At 40.6% G+C, this 21,629-nt stretch overlaps 1 protein-coding gene across 4 annotated transcripts in view; it reads left to right on the top strand.

Moving 5' to 3' along the window:
• The window catches only part of LOC144511804 (AMP deaminase 2-like), a 128,940-nt gene that overhangs the window by 62,893 nt on the left and 44,418 nt on the right, over positions 1-21,629 (top strand). For all 4 annotated transcript variants that reach the window (XM_078242144.1, XM_078242143.1, XM_078242145.1 and 1 more), the window contains exons 2-3: positions 15,693-15,826; positions 19,208-19,338. In XM_078242144.1, coding sequence (XP_078098270.1) covers positions 15,693-15,826; positions 19,208-19,338 — 265 coding nt within the window. The remainder of the gene's footprint in view (positions 1-15,692; positions 15,827-19,207; positions 19,339-21,629) is intronic.

Below are 21,629 nucleotides of genomic sequence, written 5' to 3'. Positions count from 1 at the left end.
CTACTGGGGGGATTCAACTCAATGTTGACATGTTTTCATACAAGTGTGAAGAGATATAATTTTTTTTCCCCTTGTACCAAGTTGTGTTTAGGGACACTTGTCTTGAATCATTGTGGAACTCTTATCAATCTTTCTTGTTATATTCCATTCAATTAAAGGTTATTTGTGGCAAAAGTTCAAATGTTTTATCACATTTGGTTCTTCAAAAGGTTGGCATGAATGGTTTTGGTGAAATAGTGCTACCTATTGGGATAAAACTCTTCCCCTTTGAGCACCTGGCTACCAGTTCCAGGTAACGTAAGTGCGATAACCTTAGCATACATAGTCTTATTGCAGCAGCTATCATTTTAAATTCACCTTAGTAATATTTCTGCTCTTGTGTGAATGCAGTGATCAGTTCAAGTGACAGACAAAATACAAAACAGCGAGTCATTTTTGTTATCTTTTGTAAAGCTTAGTGCCTCCTTCCTTGAAAATACACCTGAATTTGCACAATCCTGAACACACACTTTTATCACATGATGTTTATAAGTTTGAAGTTATTGTTGTTCTTTAGTTCGTAAAATGGAAGTTATTTGGTGTGGTGCTATTGTGTTTTGGCTTGTGCTGATCTTTATTTTTCCAGCCTACAAACGCTGGTCTATATTTTTAATCTCATGACAATATTGTACAAACTCTGGGCTGTAACTGATCTATGGAAAAAAATAGAAGCGGTCCAGATCCTGGGGATTACTCTTCAGCGCAGGGTGATTAGTTTTAGGCCATTAAAATAAATAACTGTGGACATATTGCCCAGCAATCTGGTGGCTGATATGTTTTGTTATGTTTTTGCTCCTGGTGAGTAAATTTAAAAAAAAGCAGCTGTCTGCTTTCTTCACACTGGGCTGTTTTAAAATGTTTTGAATCGCAAACCAATCTCGTCATGTTGGCATATTAGCCACAACGGTCTTCAGAACATTTGCCTTCGGTTTTACTGACTAAAAGGGCAGTGTACCTGAAGAAGTGGCTCAGAAATTCTGGAGTGTGTGGCACAGTGGTTAGCACTGCTGCCTCACAGCGCCAGGGACCTGGATTCAATTCCCGGCTTGGGTCATTGTCTGTGCAGAGTCTACATGTTCTCCCCATATCTGTGTGGGTTTCCTCCGGGTGCTCTGGTTTCATCTCTCAGTCTGAAAGACTTGCTGGTTAGGTGTATTGCCATGCCAAACTCTCCCTCAGTATACCCGAACAGGCACCAAGTGTGGCGACTAGGGGATTTCATAGTAACTTCATTGCAGTATTAATGTAACTCCATTTGTGACACTAAAGAAATTGATCAAGGCAGATCAACAGCAGAATAAAATATATTCAAGGCAAGTAACATTCCACTAAGGATGGAAAAAGAAGCATTTTGCTTGCTCCCATGAATAGTGTTGTCATAGCTAAGAATGAAGCAGAAAGAGATCCAAATCTTGACAGTCTGCTAAGCAACAAATGCAGAGAGGCAATGAACAACGCCAGTAGAATGTTGAATGACATGGTAGAACAGAAGCCAGAGCAAGCCATCCAACTGCCAAGGAGGCCTTGATTGGACCACGTTTTGAATACTGAGTCCCTATTGCTGAGCTACAATTTTTAATTGCGGATTAACTCTCAATTCCTCAAATACTAAAGTTCCTGCTTGTCAACCTTGATGCAAAGAGATTCATCACTGGGCTGCTCATCTGCATCTCAAAATGGTTCATTCCTGATGTGCTGGTGGAGAGCTAGAAGTAGGTGCAGCCTGATAAGATGGGGGAAAATTGTTATAGCTAAGGGCCTTGAAATTATGCTGGGATACCTTGGTTATGTTTTGTCTCCTATATAGCAAACAAAAAAGCAGCTGTCTGCTTTCTCATTTTAAAATATTTTGAATCACTGACAAATCTAGTCATGGGACATAATAGTCGTCATGATCTTTAAGCTGCAATCAATGCAGGGAGGAGCCAAGAGGTTGACCTCTGATGTCTGATTTAAGAGAAAAAGATAGACTTTTGAATTTAGGAAGCAGGTGAGATAGAACATAGAAAGCCACAGCACAAACAGGCCCTTCAGCCCACAAGTTGCGCTGATCATATCCCTACCTCTAGGCCTATCTATAGCCCTCAATCCCATTAAATCCCATGTACTCATCCAGAAGTCTCTTAAAAGACCCCAACGAGTTTGCCTCCACCACCACCGACGTCAGCCGATTCCACTCACCCACCACCCTCTGAGTGAAAAACTTACCCCTGACATCTCCTCTGTACCTACCCCCCAGCACCTTAAACCTGTGTCCTCTCGTAGCAACCATTTCAGCCCTTGGAAATAGCCTCTGAGAGTCTACCCTATCCAGACCTCTCAACATCTTGTAAACCTCTATCAGGTCACCTCTCATCCTTCGTCTCTCCAGGGAGAAGAGACCAAGCTCCCTCAACCTATCCTCATAAGACATGCCCCCCCAATCCAGGCAACATCCTTGTAAATCTCCTCTGCATCCTTTCAATGGCTTCAACATCTTTCCTGTAATGAGGTGACCAGAACTGCGCGCAGTACTCCAAGTGGGGTCTAACCAGGGTCCTATAAAGCTGCAGCATTATCTCCCGACTCCTAAACTCAATCCCTCGATTAATGAAGGCTAGTACGCCGTACGCCTTCTTGACCGCATCCTCCACCTGCGAGGCCGATTTAAGAGTCCTATGGACCCGGACCCCAAGGTCCTTCTGATCCTCTACATTGCTAAGAATGGTACCCTTCATATTATACTGCTGCTTCATCCCATTGGATCTGCCAAAATGGATCACTACACACTTATCCGGGTTGAAGTCCATCTGCCACTTCTCCGCCCAGTCTTGCATTCTATCTATGTCTCGCTGCAACTTCTGACATCCCTCCAAACTATCCACAACACCACCTACCTTGGTGTCGTCAGCAAACTTACCAACCCATCCCTCCACTTCCTCATCCAGGTCATTTATGAAAATGACAAACAGCAAGGGTCCCAGAACAGATCCCTGGGGCACACCACTGGTCACTGACCTCCATGCAGAGAAAGACCCCTCCACAGCCACTCTCTGCCTTCTGCAGGCAAGCCAGTTCTGGATCCACAAGGCAACAGCCCCTTGGATCCCATGCCCTCTCACTTTCTCAAGAAGTCTTGCATGGGGGACCTTATCGAACGCCTTGCTGAAGTCCATATAGACCACATCCACCGCTCTTCCTTCATCAATGTGTTTGGTCACATTTTCAAAGAACTCAACCAGGCTCGTAAGGCACGACCTGCCCTTGACAAAGCCGTGCTGACTACTTTTGATCATACTAAACTTCTCTAGATGATCATAAATCCTGTCTCTCAGGATCCTCTCCATCAACTTACCAACCACTGAGGTATTTGAGATAATTTAGTTAATTGAGATATTTGGGAGGAGAACTTAGAGCAGTATAAAAGCAAAATGTGAAATCTCACTTTTTAAATTAAATGGGAACTGAGAACATAAGTTCAAACTTAAAAAGTAACTTTAGGACTGATATTGGGAAGTAGTTCTTCATGTGGAGAGTGATCAACATTTGGAATGGACTTCTTGATCGAATGCAGTGCATTTTGGAAACATTTTAGACACTGCAATTTTTAATATTCATTCATGGGATGTGGGTGTTGCTGGCTGGGCCAGCATTTATTGCCCATCCCTTATTTACTCTCGCCAAAGTCAATTTACAGGGTGTTTAAGAATCAACCACATTGCTGTGGATCTAGACTCTCACGCCAGACCAGATGAGGATGGCAGATTTTCATCCCTGAAGGACAATAGTGAATCGGATGATTTTTTTGCGACAATTAGACTTCTAATTTCAAATTTGGTCTCTGGATCACTGGTGTCCAGTGACAAAGACTATGCACCACCTCCCCTGGGGGACATTGTAAGATGATTCTGGATAGATGAACTACTGTGGTCCTAATGGTCTTCCTCATCTGCTTCTTCTCTTCTCTCTCTCTCTCTCTCTCTCTCTTCACCCCCCCCCCCTGCCCGCCCGCCCCTGCTGCCCTACTATTTGAACGATGTTCCAACATTCACTGGGGCCATATGTAATAGGTGGGTATTTGGGGTAAGGGATACTGTTACACAAGGAACAATACCTCTTGGTTTGCTGCCTTTGTAAGAGAGGGAGAATTCGATGAATAATTGGAAGATAAAATGTTGGAGAGTTCATATAATTTAGTTAGTGATACCTTTTTTAGAATTTGTTTTACTGAAATTGCTATTTTTCTTTCTTGAAATTCAGTCAAATATAATAGAATATCTTGTTTCTGATTTTATTACTGTTAAATGTTTTCACCTTGCTACCATGTGGTATATACTTGATTCATGGTGGGTCATTCTGTTAGATAATGACTATAACATGCATGCAGTAAAATGTATAGCAAACTTGATATTTATAACTGCTTTTGAGATTGGGGATGTGAAAATCTATGTTTTCTTTAACACTCTAGCAATATTTATTACAGCTACTCTGCTAGTGTTCTACAATTATGCCAACTTTTTTGGGTGTCCCATTTAATTGTATGAAACTTTTGACTGGAGTACAATATTCCACCAGTCACTTAGAATGTCTGTAGTTCCAATCTGATCATTACATTTTTAACATTTCATTTTACATAAGTAATTTATAAAACAACAGATGACATGTCAAATTACTAACATCCACACAATATATTTTCATGTCCAGATATGAGAGCTACTGTGAATTAGGAATGAAAATGTCCTTAAGTCTGTAAATTTATATGTTTTTTACATATTGACATTTAATTCTTTATAAAGTAACCTGTTTTGAGAAAAGAAAATATTTCCAGCCAAGCCATCCATATGGAGCACAGCTAATTTATTGTGACTCATGTCAGCTGCTAAATGAACATTTTTGGGTGCAAAGACAACAAAAAAAGCACATTAACAACTAAAATATAGGCAAAAAATGAAACATAACAGTCCGCTGTCAATTTAGCTTGGATATCTGGAGACATTAGGATTTCCTGATGAAGCATCATTTCCATCTGCACATCGTTTGAAAACCTGTATGTTTTTTATATTATTTTAACAATTCCACTTTAAAAATTGCACATCCCTTCCATCCACCCTTGGGCTATATCTCCCCTGCCCACCAACATTCCCGGTATTTTTATGATTTGTGAATTTAATCCGTAAAATTAGCAATCCGACGCAAAGTTTATGATTCATTATTGTGGCTTGAAATATTCACTTTTAAAATTGTAGTTTATGTTTTAAGTTGGCTGTTGAACATCTGCGATGCTAAACAGTGATTTGCTGCATGGAACCCGTAAGGTATTGGCTCAGGGCTAAGTAAATGATGATGAAATTGTGATCCTGTCAGACTGAGCAGATTGCTGGTGAGATTGGAGTAATATTTCAAAACTGCTCGCTTTGTAATGGGAATAGTTTTCTATGATATAACAGATCCAATCAGAGTAATCTGGACTCGAAACGTCAGCTCTTTTCTCTTCTTACAGGTGCTGCCAGACCTGCTGAGATTTTTCAGCGTTTTCTCTTTTGATTTCAGATTTCAGCATCCGCAGTAATTTGCTTTTATCCAGTGTTAGAACCGATCCAAGTCTGTCTCAGAATCTGAATACAATTCTCCTAATTTTGAAGCTCCATCTTATCAGAAGAGGGAAAAGTTAGAAAATATCACTTTTATATAAAATGAGTCATGAAATTATGAATAAATACAGTACTATTGAATATTGCATACTGTATCAGGAGATTCTGAAATAATATTCAATAGTTGCAAGCTTTTCTTTCCAATCTTTGTGATAATTTGTCATCCAGGCTAACAGGACAACATAACCTATTTTCACAGAAAGTGATCAAGTTACTGGACTGTATTGGTTACAGTATTTGCTGCATACCTGTGTTTTGAAATTTTATCTGTACTGACTGAAACTGTAGCTTGGTAACCCAGATAAATTGGCTAGATTGACAGAACATCCCCATTTTTAGAAGGAAGCTGATTTGTCTGTGGTCGGTTTACCTATTAAGCCATGTAGAGGCATTGTTTCCAGGTGCACTGGAGATCTGGCAGTCTCTGCGTGAGAAAGAGTTAATAGAAAGATTGCATGAAGAGGTGATCCCCAATTGGTTGTAGTGCTTGGTAAATACGAGAAAGCTTGTTTGTGATTTAAGAAACCACTGGACTTTTACTCAACTCGGGAAAGTAACCAATTTGAATTGAAGGAAGAGGTTTCATTAATTGCAACACCCATTTGTCAGCCTAATTCATTGCAGGTAATTTGAACTCTCAAGTCTTCAAATACTAGTTCCTGAAGTTGGCAACCTTGATGTGAATTGTCACTGGGCTGCCTGGGATACCTTGAGGATATAAAAGGTGCAAGAGACTGACCACTTTGAGAATGTTAAAAATATTCTGGTGTGTTAATTTGATAAAAGGAAATATTTAATTTCCCACAGGCACAACTTCTAGAGTGATACCACACAGGAAGAACATTTGTCCTATTGTGCTTGTGCTGGCTCTTTGAAGGACTTAATCCTGCTTCTTTCTCTGCTCTTTTCCTATAACTTGACAAATCTTTCCCTCTCATTCATATCTTGTTCCTTTTTCTTAAAGTTACCTTTGTATCTGCTGTGACGATATTGTACCTTTTAAGAAATGTATTTGACATGTTTCTTGTGCAGAATTTGTTTTAGCAATTTTTTTTATTATCGGTGCTGCTGGGTCCATAATCAGTATCCTCTATTGTTACTGCAGCAACATAATTACTCCTGGAATGTTTGTTTGTTTTAATCTGAACTAATGCTGTTCTGATGATTTTAGTGATTTCCCTTGGGGATTTGCAGAGTAGAACTTGATTGTGTTAGTTGACAGTAATATCAGGTGACTGGGTAGAATTGGCTTACACAGAGAACTCAAGCTTAGTTGCTGTTTAGATTTGAAAAAAGCAGAAATATGTGTACCTCTTAAGTCTAAAGGCTGGGATCTGCCAGAGACTAGGTTTGTTTCTCTGAAATTCTGCTGCGTGAGGGTCAGAAGACAGGTGGTTGTCTGGATCTCCGTCCAGAGGTGTTAAAAGGCTGAAAATCTAGCATCCGCATATGCATATCTGCTTTTGGTGCTAACTGGTTCTGAAGAAGGGATTTATGTCTATGGGGGATACTGCTAAATTGGAACAATAGAGATGGATAGCTATTAAGAATTGTACTTTGTTTAAGTATTTTAATTGGTAAAAGTTGTATTCTAACTGTTCTTAAATAAAGTTTTGAACAAAGTTTCCTCGTGGATCAGTTGAATTGTACCTGGAATGAATCATATCTGGACATGCTCACCCCAATGCCAAAGTAAAAGTTGGGGTCTAGGCTAACCTCATAATATATCTTGGAGCTTCTGGGCTGGTCCCTAACACTGCTTACACCGCTCTTTCAGGAAGTGCATTGAGTGTTGTATTTTCAGTACCACATTAATAAATCGATTTATCTTTTCTCTTGTTTCTTAACCGATTGAAGTGAACTACTGGTTCCATTTTGAAAATGGAAAAATCATCTTGTAAAATTGACCTTGAAATCTTCGAGAAAACCCAGCATTGTATATGGTATTGGATTACTATCTGCAGCACAGCTGTCCTTAGTATCTTATGGTTTGGATGTTTATTTTTAATAAGACTGGAAACTTTTGTAGGCCTATGGTCAGGAATTGCTTCTGCGAGCATCAAAGAAGAAATATCTGTGCCTTGCTTTGCACAGTTTGGATGCCTATATCAAGATGTGTACTATTCTTACTTGCCACCTTTTACCTTTTGTGGGTTCATTTCCCCTGGCGTTGCTCACTGAATCAGACAAGATGCTGTTCATATGGGTAGAAGTGATAAATATCGAAACATTAAACATATTGACCCAAATGAAAGCTGATTTCCATTCAGCGGTTGATTGCTAGAGAAAGTTCCAGATATGTATGACATGGTTGACGATGACACTCGTAAGATGGTGCCTGAAGTCTGTCTTGTTGCCAATAATGAAAAAGCAATTAATCTGATCATTTTGTGGGCAGGCAGGCTGAAAATGTTTTCAATGCTCATGGAAACATTTGTGAGATAACTTAAAGGAATTTAGTCTTTTGAACTGAGAATTTTCAGTAAATTATTGATGCACAGTTTCAGTCCTGCCAACACAAATATAGGATATATAAATATTTTTATGATATGACTCAAACAAGTTTGCAAATGCTTCTCGATTGCCTGTTCTCTTTTTCTCCCTCTCTCTCCCCCCCCCCCAGTCTCTCTCTCTCTCTCTCTCCCCCTTTCTCTCCCTCTCTCTCCCCCCTTCTCCCTCTTTCTCTCCCCCTCTCTCTCACACACAAGCATGCTGTCTTTCACCTGCCTTTCCTCCTTGTGCTCTTCTTGTCTACACCCTCTTTTTTCCACCTTTCCTGTGACTGTCATACTGTCATTTTATATTTTAAGCTTAGTAAAGGCTAGGTTGTGGGTGCCAAGTGGAGTTGGTGTGCTAAGGCACAGCAATAGAAAGATAGCAGACTGTTGTTTGCTTGCACTCGGGTAGAGGAGTAGATCTTCTCAGTGCCACCAATCATGCAAGTTGTATGGACTACATTAGTAGGAGCAGTAATCCAAGGCCATTTGAGAGGGTACCTGGAATCTTGTAGCATCTGAGATAATATCTGATATTTGAATAACTGATACTTTGAGGCATTGGAGGAAGATAGTCTGTGGCTAGTGTTAAGAAATGAGGTGGGGCCTGTGATATAAGCAACACTCGGATAGAATCTGTTGGCAGCAATCAGCAGGGTTTTGGATTTGGCATTACTCTGAGGATTCTGGCAGTGTTTGAGGAGGTGGTACTTTAGAGTAGTAGAATTGGGGACTGGGACATTGGTAGATTGTGTCTCTCCATGTGGTCCCCCTCAGAACAGACTGACAGGAGTTGAGCACAGGCTAGAGTGTACCCAGTCAGAGTATGGAATGGGAGGGTAGAGGGAAAGTGCACAGCTTCAGTCACAGCACGAAAGAGTCCTGTCATGGACTACACAGAATTATCTCTGAGGCTGAGACAATTCGGAGGTGCAGCATTTTTGAGAGGTATATTGTAGACTTGTATAAGTGAATTGACTAAGTTCTTAATGTAAAGTTTGAGAACTCCTGACTTCATTTTCTAATGAGGAGACCCTAGCTACCCTGAGATTGAATGTATGATACTGTGCTATTCTTTTTATTCATATGGCTGGGGAAGCAGTTCTCATTTGATGCCAAGGTTAATGATCCATTCAACAGCTTCAGCTGATGCAGTGTGAATGGTTGTGATATTGCCAGAGATTTGATATGTAGGCAATGGTCTGACTTGGGTGGCTATAGTCACAAGTTTATCTGTTCCACTAATGGAGCAAGTGGCCACATCTTCACTGGTCCATCCTCAAGGGTTTGAAGGTTATCCAGATTTTCCGTGGAAGGTTAAAACCTGGGATTTCACCGCTTGGGTCACTTATGGATCTCCCTCAGAATAAACCCTACATGCTCCCCTGAAATCCTGGTAGTCCCTACTGGAACACACTCCACACCCTACAAAATGACACCAGCCCCACTTCTTAATGGTGCACATCCTGGTTGATTGCAAACATCGCCGACCAGAACCAAGTAATTGTGAAAATTTATTCACAATTTTAAAACTACATTTTAACACAGAAAACCAGGATTTTATTAATAAGGAGCTGTTATTTAATGGGAACAAGTGTTATAAATCAAAACTTTGGAAATCCCAATTAGATAAGGGAGTAAGGCATTTTGATGTGGAAAATGGCAAGGGAACCAACAGGATTGTCAATTGACATCTATGACATATTGTCAGTTTGTGCTTACGGTATCTTCTCGCTTCCCTTTGCTTTGTGTTTAAATATATATCAGAGATCATGGGCACAGCTGCTGGCTTTTCACTGTACTCTGCGTCACCCCCATTGCATTTCAGTTTAGTTTGGTTTAATTCAATGTATTGTATTTTCTCAATTTTCCTATAATTACAGTAAACATCTAGTTGTTGTACTAGCCAAAATCTAATAAGTACTGCGAGCTTATCTGAGATGATAGGACGAATTTTGTTGGTTGAGTGGCTTTTCGTTTTAATTTACTTGATGAAACTATTTTAAAAGCTACGTTTTTCATATGCTGTATTTGATGTCGATTGTGAAAGTATGAATCACTCTCATTCCCTTGTTGGTGGGCACGCTTTGTGCAGGCAAGACAATGGGTTGCTCTGCCTATCCCATGCCTTTGCCAGTGCTGTTTTCCCGATGGTCGCAATAGTACCAAAAACTAAATTTGACAATGTCACTCAACCATTTTCCTCTCCTTTTTTAATAGAACAGTTTCTCCAAGTGGGGAATTTGGCAGACTTGGAGTTGAGCCATTTGCACAGATGAAACCATTTGAAAATCTCCTTGGTGATGATTTGTGGTTATGATATTGGGTGGTCTGTAGGAAGCACTTTGAATGCCTGTGGAATATTGCTTGAACGATGAGAAGTCTTTCTGTACCAAGACCGTAGAATTAGTCTGCCTATCAAAGAATGAGCTAGTCTCAGCCTGTGCCTTTGATTCGTTTGGTTTGTCCAGTCACTTCTCATCAGCTTTTTTACAATCAACAATGTATTGCAAGAGATATCTTCCAAAAAACTGTGTCAGACAGCCTGGTTCCTTTTCGGCAAGTATCTCAGCTGTTTACAAATCTATTTCAGTGCTATTTATGACAGAAGCTTTTATGAACAATCTTATCCAATTAATGGCCCAGATTTTGTCAATATAAGGGCAAATTTAATAGCACTATTATTATTAAGATGCCAATCACCCAGCAACTTCTGGCGAGGAATATCCCATGAATTGGGGATCACCACAAGTTACTGAAAACATGCAAAAGCATCAGCTCTTCCTCGGTCTCCCCCTGAGTTTTATGAAATTGCTGCTTTTGCAGGTTAATTGTTCATTAACTTAGTCTGGTAAGTACTAGTTGTAACTTTCTTTGACATTTACACATGGCTGTAGCTCAACTCAGCTTCATGTGCCTTGACAGTTTGTCTTGATGGCACCAGGATCTCAGACACGTAGCTTTGCTGAAGACTTGCAAGAATTCTCTTGCTAAATATAGCCAGCCGGATCAATAATAAATGATTGCAGCTGCTGAATTGTGCCACTGCAGCAGTATAATGGCAGATGGTCTGCAGAGAGAGAAAGCAGAGCAACGTTTGTGTCTTTATTGTTGGCTCGCAGCCCTCCTACCCTCACGGCACCTTTTCCTCACAGTTGCAGCCACGTGTAAATGCAATTCAAAAGGTTGGCTGCAGTGTTGATGGGAATCATTTTTCTTCATGAATGTGTTTTGGTCATGAAGAGTAAATTTATGTTGGAGGACAAAATGCTGATGAGTAAATAGACTACTGGGCAAACAAGTTATCTGGGTGGAGATTTTTCAGTGGCTTGGCTTCAGAGAATGTTGAACATAAGTTTTCAGGCACATCAAATACCCCTTATCGTGCAGCATGGAAAGAAGCCATTCAGCATTTCATCCCTGTGCCAGTTCTTTGAAAGAGTTATCCAATTAGACCCACTTTCTGCCTTCTCTCCAGGTCCCTGCAATTTTTTTCCCCCTTTAAATATTTACCTCCTTGTAGAGAGTTTCTATTCAGCCTCGAGTGCTTCCACAAAATTAAAGTATTCTGTAATCTATCCATCAGTTGAAACTGAAGGAACGCAGGATGCTGTGAATGCACTTTCATGTCAAAGTCGTGACCAGTGGTCATGTTATTTTCCCTACTCCTTGACCTGGCTTCAGCATCCACAAGGGATGTTTGTGACCATACTTTTATCTGATTATCCAGATATTTTAATCTATTGAATTGAAGAATGTTTTTTCCTTGGCTGAAACTGCTGAAACTTTTGTCATGATGTGGAAACTTTTGTCCCCAGGGTTTTTCTTTTGGCAACTGGCCTATTCATCTTAAAGTAATGGACAAATCTACATCAAGCCATTTCAAGGAGTAATTCTGATCTACCTCCTCCATTGTAATGGTTCCGAATGGCGAGTTCTTATTGTGTTAAAAGTTATATGAAAAATGTATTATTTTCCTAAAGTTACAAAGCCAGTGTGCAGAGTGGACAGGACAAGCCCTTAATCTATCCCCTTTTTGCTCAAAAACCAATTTAAATTGAACCTAATTATGGTCCTCTCAAGAGAAACATGCAAGATTCAAGCTGATTAAGGAAAGGCATTGCACCTCATCTTGGGCTTGATCTGAAGCTTGATCACTTATCTGGACAGAATGCTATTCTTTAGGGAGGTGGTTAAAATTTGAGTCTGGACTTTGGCTGGCATGAACCCAAGCTGCCACTACCACTTTATAAGACTCTATGCATGATATCCTATTAGTGCAGCAGGAGGATATATTTGGGGAAAGATGACACATTTTCAAAATGTTAGCATGCTTTGTAATTTTTATCTTTTCATAAAGGTTAACTAAATAAACGCTTGACAATTTGCATCACCAATGTTGCTCAACAGCAGAAAAATATCTACTTGCTCAGACGTTTTCAGTCACTATTTTCTAGCTTTTATGTATCACAAACAGCAGCTGAAGATCTCTACTCGGTGTAATATAAAAACAAACAGGCATTTTTAATTGCTTGTTTGGTATTTATCGCATCAGTAAATGCATTTCTCAGAATTCATTGAGTCCGCGTGAAGTTAAAGAGTAGAGTTTAAGCTGCTCTTTGATATGTGATGAACATATCAGCATGAATTCCTCTGTACTCTCTCTTTTAATGCAGTTATTAACCCTTTTGATTAATTAATGTCTTAAGGCAGCATGCAATTTCATAAAGAATACATTTAACTTAATTAGTAGCAAATATTGCTGACAGCAGTTGCAGCCAACAAGTAGGATCAAGTTCATGAGAGAGAGGTTACATATGGTGACCAGAATGAATAGGCTGGTGAGCTGATCACCAATTCCACTTGTAATACTCTTGATTAGTCATGGTTATGATCGAATGTAAGACGTGGAAGAATTATCAGAAACCAACTTACAGTATCACGGTTTTAATCCAGGGCTTCAGCCCCTGCTCCTGTACAGGAGATTAATTAACATTGGCAGTGAAATAAATAAAACCTATTTGGAAAATATTCACTAATGATGTTTTCTTGCCTCCACTGGGGACTTAGATGTGGGTCATGCTTTTAAAAATAAGTCCCATGCCTTTCAATTGGAATACTTGATAATGCATGAATCTTTTTCAACCTTCATGTTCAAAAGAAAGACATCTATTTACATAGTGCCTTTTATGACCACCAGACGATGAGTGAGAGAGAGAGAGTGATTATTTGTGCTGTATGTAGAACAGTTAGCCATCCTTTAACAAGGATAAGTCCAGACAATGAATGTTGGCATGATAATGATGGTGCTGGGATCAGGAAATCGGGGTAGATCGTGTTCATATCCACAGATGTGTGCATACCAGCAGAATTCAATAGATATAATAGATTACCTTTTCCCTGCTTCATTTATCGCAGGGGCAATGAGGCCAGTTTTGGTACTATTTCTGTCACATTGAATGGATCTATTTTTTCATGAAGTCCCATCTTATTCATTGCATTCATCAACTGATCTTATTTAAAAACCTGAATGTTTATTTAGAACATAAAACAGTACAGCACAGAACAGGCCCTTCGGCCCACGATGTGCCGAGCTTTATCTGAAACCAAGATCCAGCTATCCCACTCCCTATCATCCTGGTGTGCTCCATGTGCCTATCCAATAACCGCTTAAATGTTCCTAAAGTGTCTGACTCCACTATCACTGCAGGCAGTCCATTCCACACCCCAACCACTCTCTGCATAAAGAACCTACCTCTGATATCCTTCCTAAATCTCCCACCACGAACCCTATAGTTATGCCCCCTTGTAATAGCTCCATCCACCCGAGGAAATAGTCTTTGAACGTTCACTCTATCTATCCCCGTCATCATTTTATAAACCTCTATTAAGTCTCCCCTCAGCCTCCTCCGCTCCAGAGAGAACAGCCCTAGCTCCCTCAACCTTTCCTCATAAGACCTACCCTCCAAACCAGGCAGCATCCTGGTAAATCTCCTCTGCACTCTTTCCAGCGCTTCCACATCCTTCTTATAGTGAGGTGACCAGAACTGCACACAATATTCCAAATGTGGTCTCACCAAGGTCCTGTACAGTTGCAGCATAACCCCACGGCTCTTAAACTCCAACCCCCTGTTAATAAAAGCTAACACACTATAGGCCTTCTTCACAGCTCTATTCACTTGAGTGGCAACCTTTAGAGATCTGTGGATATGGACCCCAAGATCTCTCTGTTCCTCCACAGTCTTCAGAACCCTACCTTTGACCCTGTAATCCACATTTAAATTAGTCCTACCAAAATGAATCACCTCACATTTATCAGGGTTAAACTCCATTTGCCATTTTTCAGCCCAGCTTTGCATCCTATCTATGTCTCTTTGCAGCCTACAACAGCCTTCCACCTCATCCACTACTCCACCAATCTTGGTGTCATCAGCAAATTTACTGATCCACCCTTCAGCCCCCTCCTCTAAGTCATTAATAAAAATCACAAAGAGCAGAGGACCAAGCACTGATCCCTGTGGCACTCCGCTAGCAACCTGCCTCCAATCCGAATGCCATTTCTGCTCCTAAATTCTGACAACAAAGTGTGATAAGACGCATCAGATTCAGGCCATTGTATGTGAGCTGAGGAATAGTGAGATAACATTCCTGGGAAAGATAAGATGCCCTTTTTGTTAAGAGATTTATTGACATCAATTCAGCAGAACTTTGGTCTTAGTAGTTTACCTCTGTCAATCATTAAGCTCATGTTTGATGAAAAATATTTCACTTTTTCATTTAGAATAGTTGATAATGCATGAACCTTTTTCAACCTTAATGTTCAAAAGAAAGACTTTTATTTACACAGTGCCTTTTATGACCACCAGATGACTCAAAGTGCTTTACAGGTAAAGAAACGTAGACACTACTGTTGTACTGAAATACAATCTATTTGGGAACAGCAAGCTCCCACAAACAACAATGCAATAATAATCAGCTCATCTGTTTTCATGGTGTTGATTGAGAGAGAAACTTTGGCTGAGACACCAAGAATAATTCTTCTGCAAAATTATGCTATGAGACATTTTAAGTCTATTTGAGAGGGCAAGCAAGTACTCTCTTTATCATTTCATCCAAAAGCTGGCACCTCTGACCATGCATAACTCCCTCAGTGCTGCACTGGAGCGTCAGCTTTGATTTTTGTGCACAACCCCTGTGGGATTTGAATCTACAACATTGTGATTCAGAGGGTAGCTTGCAACTGAAAGATGCACCACTTTGTCCAAAGAGATCTGTAAATGGTAATTATTTGTCATCTACTGACATGAAATTTGACTGTTGGAGGCTATTTTTAAGTCGCTAAAATTTATGATTCTTCATTAGCTCTGCTAGAGGAAGTGGTTACCTAGACAATTTGAATGTGATGAATGAATGATGAGATGTATTGTGTTTTATTCATATTTCATTCTAATTATATCCTTTTAATTTTTTTTGGAGGTGAGAGACAACTTCAAACCTTTGATCGAAATCTCTTTACTTGCTTACACAGATGTGCACAACAAGACAGGGACTCTGAAGCAAATCCATTGCTCTCAGTCACTTCCTGGAACCCCACTCTCACTCAAATCTTTTCCTATTCATCTCCCCACATCCATGGATGGAAAGTATAAGGAGATCGCAGAGGTGAGTGATACCGTTCAGCAACCAAAACTTCTCTAATTTTATTGCAGGCTGCTTTTTGCCTCCACCATTGAAGATGGCCAAAGGTAATGTTTTCACCTCTTGTCAATCTGTCTGTAAACAATATATTTCAAAACCTAATCACAGAATCCCTACAGTGCAGAAGGTCATTCTTCCCATCGAGCTTGCACCAACAACAATCCCACTCGGGTCCTATCCCTAGAACTTCACGTACTTGCCCTGCTGATCTGCATGACACTAGGGTCAATTTAGCATGGCCAATCAACCCAACCCGCACACCTTTGGACTGTGGGAGGAAACCGGAGCACCCGGGGGAAACTCATGCAGACACGGAGAATGTGCAAACTCCACACAGGCAGGGACCCAAGCCGGGATTTGAACCTGGTGCTGTGAGGCAGCGGTGCTAACCACTGTGTCACCGTGCTGCTCTTAAAAAGTCCCTATGGTCGGGCAAACTTTGTAGCTCCCTGTCAGGAATGAGCCCTGGCCTCCTGTGTGACAGACAGAGATAGCGACGAGGAGCCGCCTTGTGTTATGGACTATTATTTAAATGGTGAAAAATTACAACATGCTACTGTGCAGAGGGACCTGGGGGTCCTTGTGCATGAATCACAAAAACTCAGTTTGCAGGTGCAGCAGGTAATCAAGAAGGCAAATGGAATGTTGGCCTTTATCGCGAGAGGGATGGAGTATAAAAGCAGGGAGGTCATGCTGCAACTGTACAGGGAACTGGTGAGGCCGCACCTCAAGTACTGTGTACAACTTTGGTCCCCTTATTTAAGAAAGGATATATTAGCTTTGGAGGGGGTACAGAGAAGGTTCACCAGGTTGATTCCGGAGATGAGGGGTTAGCTTATGAGGAGAGATTGAGTAGACTGGGCCTGTACTCATTGGAGTTTAGAAGGTTGAGGGGATATCTTATGGAGGCATATAATGAAGGGGCTAGACAGGGTAGAAGCAGCGAGGTTATTTCCACTTACAATGGAAACAAGAACTAGGGGGCATAGCCTCAAAATACGGAGGAGTCAATTTAGAACAGAGTTGAGGAGGAACTTCTTCTCCCAGAGGGTAGTGAATCTTTGGAATTCTCTGCCCAATGAAACAGTAGAGGCTATCTCGTTAAATGTGTTTAAGTCACAGATAGATAGATTTTTAACCATTAAGGGAATTAAGGGTTATGTGGAGCGGGCGGGTAAATGGAACTGAACCCACTGTCAGATCAGCCATGATCTTATTGAATGGCGGAGCAGGCTTGAGTGGCTAGATGGCCTACTCCTGTTTCTATTTCTTATGTTTTTATGTTACTGCAAATGGAAAGATTTCAACAAAACTTGGTGCACAGGGTATAGACCAAGGAGGAACTCATTAATTTTTGCCAAAGATGTGGATCTTGATCCTGGAATCTTTTTAAGGGATCTGTTAGCATTGTGAGCTGGAGTAGTTTGACTGTTTTAAGAATGTTGTGGGTTGTTTTAGTGTTGTGAATTGTCTCAGCCACTGTGGGTAACTTTTCACAATGCTATCAAAATATGTGCAGTTTTCAGAGCAGATTGTTGGATGTAAAACCTCCTCTGTGTGATGAAAGCTCTTGAGAAGGTTTTTTTCAGCTTTTTTGTTACAGACCTGGTTGAAAAGCCTCAAGAGCTGTAAGTCTAAAATAAGTTGACAGAGGGTGGCAGATATATGCAGTCTACTGAGTGCCCTCTTTGTTTACATTTTCAGGACTAACGCTCTGATTGACTTTTATTCCATCGATAGCAAAAGCTAGATCTGTTTTTAAAATATATTTTAATTTCCAAGTACTCCGTCCTATTTGTGTTTTGTGCCCATCTTTTCTGAACCTCCATGTGTGAATCCCTGCAGTCAGGTTTCGACCTATGTCAAAATACTGGAAGGTTTCTTATCAAAGTCACAAATCACAACCTGTCCAATTGTAACAGTGGTAAATTATCTATTCTCGTCCTTTTTTACTTGAATATATTATTTTATTCAGTTGATCACCCAATCGTGTCTCGAAAGCTCTCTAGCATCGTCGCACCTCATTGTCTTCCATTCTTATCTGTGCCGGAGAATCTCCTGCAATGACCTTTTTCCCTGCTCTTGTGCTGTTCTCTCTGGAGTCCCCAGGTATCTGTTCTTCGTCCCCTCCTTTTTCTCAACCATATACTTCGCTACAGAGACATCTTCTTAAAGTTCAGTGCGAGTTTCCACGTGCCGATGACACCCAGCTCTACTTCACCACTACCTCTCTCAATCCCTCTACTATCTGTAATTGCCTGACTACTTTTCCAACATCCACTAATAAATGAGCTGAAATTTATCTAACTAATTTATCTTAATTTAATTTATCCAGCTGTTGTCTTTGGTCTTTACCGCAAATTCCATTCCCTAGTTACCAACTCTATCCTTCCATCAGTTGCCTGAGGTTGAACCAGACTGTTCACAACCTTGGTGTTTCACTCTGAGATGAGCTTCCATTCATGTATCAATTACATCATTAAGGTTGCCTGTTTCCACTTCTATAACTCCACCCTTGACCTAACGCATCTGCTGTTGAAATCCTCATCCAAGCCTTTGTTTACCTCCAGATTTGATGATTCCAAAGAACTCATGGGTCTCCAATCCCCATCCTCCATAAACTTAAACTCATCCAAAACCCTGCTGGCCATATGGGATGGGTGGCACAGTGGTTAGCACTGCTGCCTCACAGCGCCAGGGACCCGGATTCAATTCCCGACTTGGGTCAATGTCTGTGTGGAGTTTGCACATTCTCCCCGTGTTTGCGTGGGTTTTCTCCGGGTGCTCCGGTTTCCTCCCACAGTCCAAAGATGTGTGGGTTAGATTGATTGGACAGGCTAAATTAATCCTTCGTTTCCTAAGATGTGATAGGTTAGAGGGATTAGCAGAATAACTAAGCGGGGATAGGGCCTGGGTGGGATTGTTGTCGGTGCAGACTCAATGGGCCGAATGGCCTCCTTCTGCACTGTAGGGTTTCTAGATCCTAACTTGTACCATGCCTTGTTAAATCATCTCCCCTGTGCTTACTGTCCTACATTGGTAACTGGTTAAGCAGTGCCTCAATTTTAAAATTGACATTCTAGTTATCAAATCCTCCATGGTACTGGCCCTCTCTGTCTTTGTAATCACCATGTGGAGATGCCGGCGTTGGACTGGGGTAAACACAGTAAGAAGTTTAACAACACCAGGTTAAAGTCCAACAGGTTTATTTGGTAGCAAAAGCCACAAGCTTTCGGAGCCTTAAGCCCCTTCTACAGGTGAGTGGGAATTCTGTTCACAAACAGGCCCTGTTTGTGGATGGAAAATTATTTTAATTTCTTTCCCATCCCATATTTATTGCCTTAGGAGCTGTTTACCCGATCTCTGACGGAAAGTGACATGAGAACTGCTCCTTATGAATTTCCAGAGGAGAGTCCCATTGAACAGTTGGAGGAGAGACGGCAACGTTTGGAACGCCAAATCAGCCAGGATGTGAGGTAAGCTGAATTACTGTACAAAACCTGAGGCTTCAGGCTTTTTTTTTTATTAGTTTGCTCCATCAGATAACACAAACAACAAGAGTGTTGTGCAGTTTGTGCCAACTGGATAATACGGGAGATGGGTGTGGAAAATATACATGTTTTAATAGTTCAGACATCAGGATTAAAACACAGGGCAGAGTGGAAGGAATCTTTCACTGTGCCTTCGTCTGCTCTTTAGTTGTTTCATGACTGCTTACATGTTAGTGGATTAGGTACAAAAGAATTGCATGAAATACGTGTAAAATCCAATTCCACTTTGCTTGACACCTATTAGTTGATCATTATATGTTGTACCAGTTAGTCATTGGAGTTAATTGGCACAGCCCTACTAATTAATTCTGTTTTTCATTTTCCCTTTATTTATGGATCACTGGAATGACTTTGATTTTTCACTGGATTTCCACAAAGTGTAAACGTCTTGTCAATTACATTGTTACAGTCAAGGGAAACAGGTGGTTGGCATTAATCATCTTTGAGCATATTTAATAGGGGATAGCTGGGACACTGGGTTGTATGGGAAGAGAGCTGTGAGACTGAACAAGTCAGTAAACTCTCAAAAAAGGTTCTGGCTTCACCAACTGACTTCGACCCTATTAACATATTCCCTCTTGAAAAAAATCAAGCCATTAAGGAATGATTTTGGAATATTTTTCCAAGTTCTCATTTAGTAATGGCTATTAATTTTTTTAAAGTTTATTTATTTATTAGTCACAAGTAAGGCTTACATTAACACTGCAATGAAGTTACTGTGAAATTCCCCTAGTCGCCACAGTCCGCCACCTGTTCGGGTCAATGCACCTAACCAGCACGCCTTTCAGAATGTGGGAGGAAACCGGAGCACCCGGAGGAAACCCATGCAGACACAGTGAGAATGTGCAAACTCCACACAGAAAGTGACCCAAGCCGGGAATTGAACCCGGGTCCCTGGCACTGTGAAGCAGCAGTACTTGCTACTATGCCGCCCCATGTGAATGTGAAGTACACCTTTATCAGTCAGATGCTAATATTAAATGGAAGAGCAAAAACTGACCACCTCCTATCTTATCACATTGACAGCCAGCGAGTTAGTTTACTTGTACTTTTGGACTTTTCGGACTGATTAAAATAGAAGTTGTGCACTTTTCAGCACAAGAATATTAGTTGAAAAAATCTACAGTGTGATAAACTGTGTGGAGGTTTGACTGGAAATAATACCCAGCTGAGAGCACTGAAAGTAAAAATCACATTTGCTGTTTCAATATTTATTGCACAAGCTGATGTGTGTTGAAAGTAACTTGATTTTTTTTTAATGTTACTCATCCTACTTGCTGCTTGTTTGCTTACCAAATGCATGCTCAGTAAGATGGTAAACATGAGCTACAACAAGTGTAACAAATTGAAAATCCAAATCAATTTTTTAAAAAAATGCCTTGTGGGTTGAAAGCAAGCCTTGGACAAAGAATAAGATAACTGCAATTGGAGGAGTAAGGTTCTTCTCTAGACCTATACCATCTCTTCATGCTTTCCCTTAATTTTTGTATTCATCTTTCAGGCTCCCTTTTCTAATAAAATGCCACTATGGGTGGAACCGTATCCTCAGCACTGAAGGAACCTTTTTGATTTCTTTTTAGGTGACCTTCTTCAGATGGCCCTCTATTGCTAAGTTAGAGTATTCCTGCCAGAGTTATGGGTTCAAGTCTCAGGACTGCCTGTTGCTCAAAAATGTCTCTCAGCTGGATGATTCTGTCAGGTCACAGTAGGTGGGGGCGGGGGGAAGCTAGGTTGACAGCAGAAGGAAAATCACGATGCTCTGTCTCCCGAGGACAAAACTGACGATGCCAAATGTTCTTGTATTGCTGCGCTTCAAAGCAGCATAAATGATATTGGCATGGAAAAATAACAGTGAGCAGCTGTTTTGATACGAGAGAAAAGAATTTGAAAATATGTTGATGGAGGATTGAAATAAAGCTCTGCTTATGAATGGTTTAGAAAAAGCACTGATCTTTGTGTCATTGAAATTTACCCTAAAACCACTTGGCCATTAATCAAAACACAATATTTATGGAACCATCATTTGTGACCCTGTTTTTTTGTAACTTGGGTACTGTTTCCTTCTGATTATTTAGGCTTAAGGCATGTGGCCAGTACTACTGTTGGTGCAAGAAGTAAGCTCTGAATGCATGTCAGAGACTGGCAACATTTTAACAGTGTTTGTGCATTGAAATCTAAGCTATACAAGTTCCTGTCTTAAGAGAACTTAATGCTTG

Source organism: Mustelus asterias, chromosome 25 (assembly GCF_964213995.1).
Source record: "Mustelus asterias chromosome 25, sMusAst1.hap1.1, whole genome shotgun sequence".
NCBI lineage: Eukaryota > Metazoa > Chordata > Chondrichthyes > Carcharhiniformes > Triakidae > Mustelus > Mustelus asterias.
Note: the sequence above shows the minus strand (reverse complement) of the source record. Positions and strands in the feature narration are given on the sequence as shown.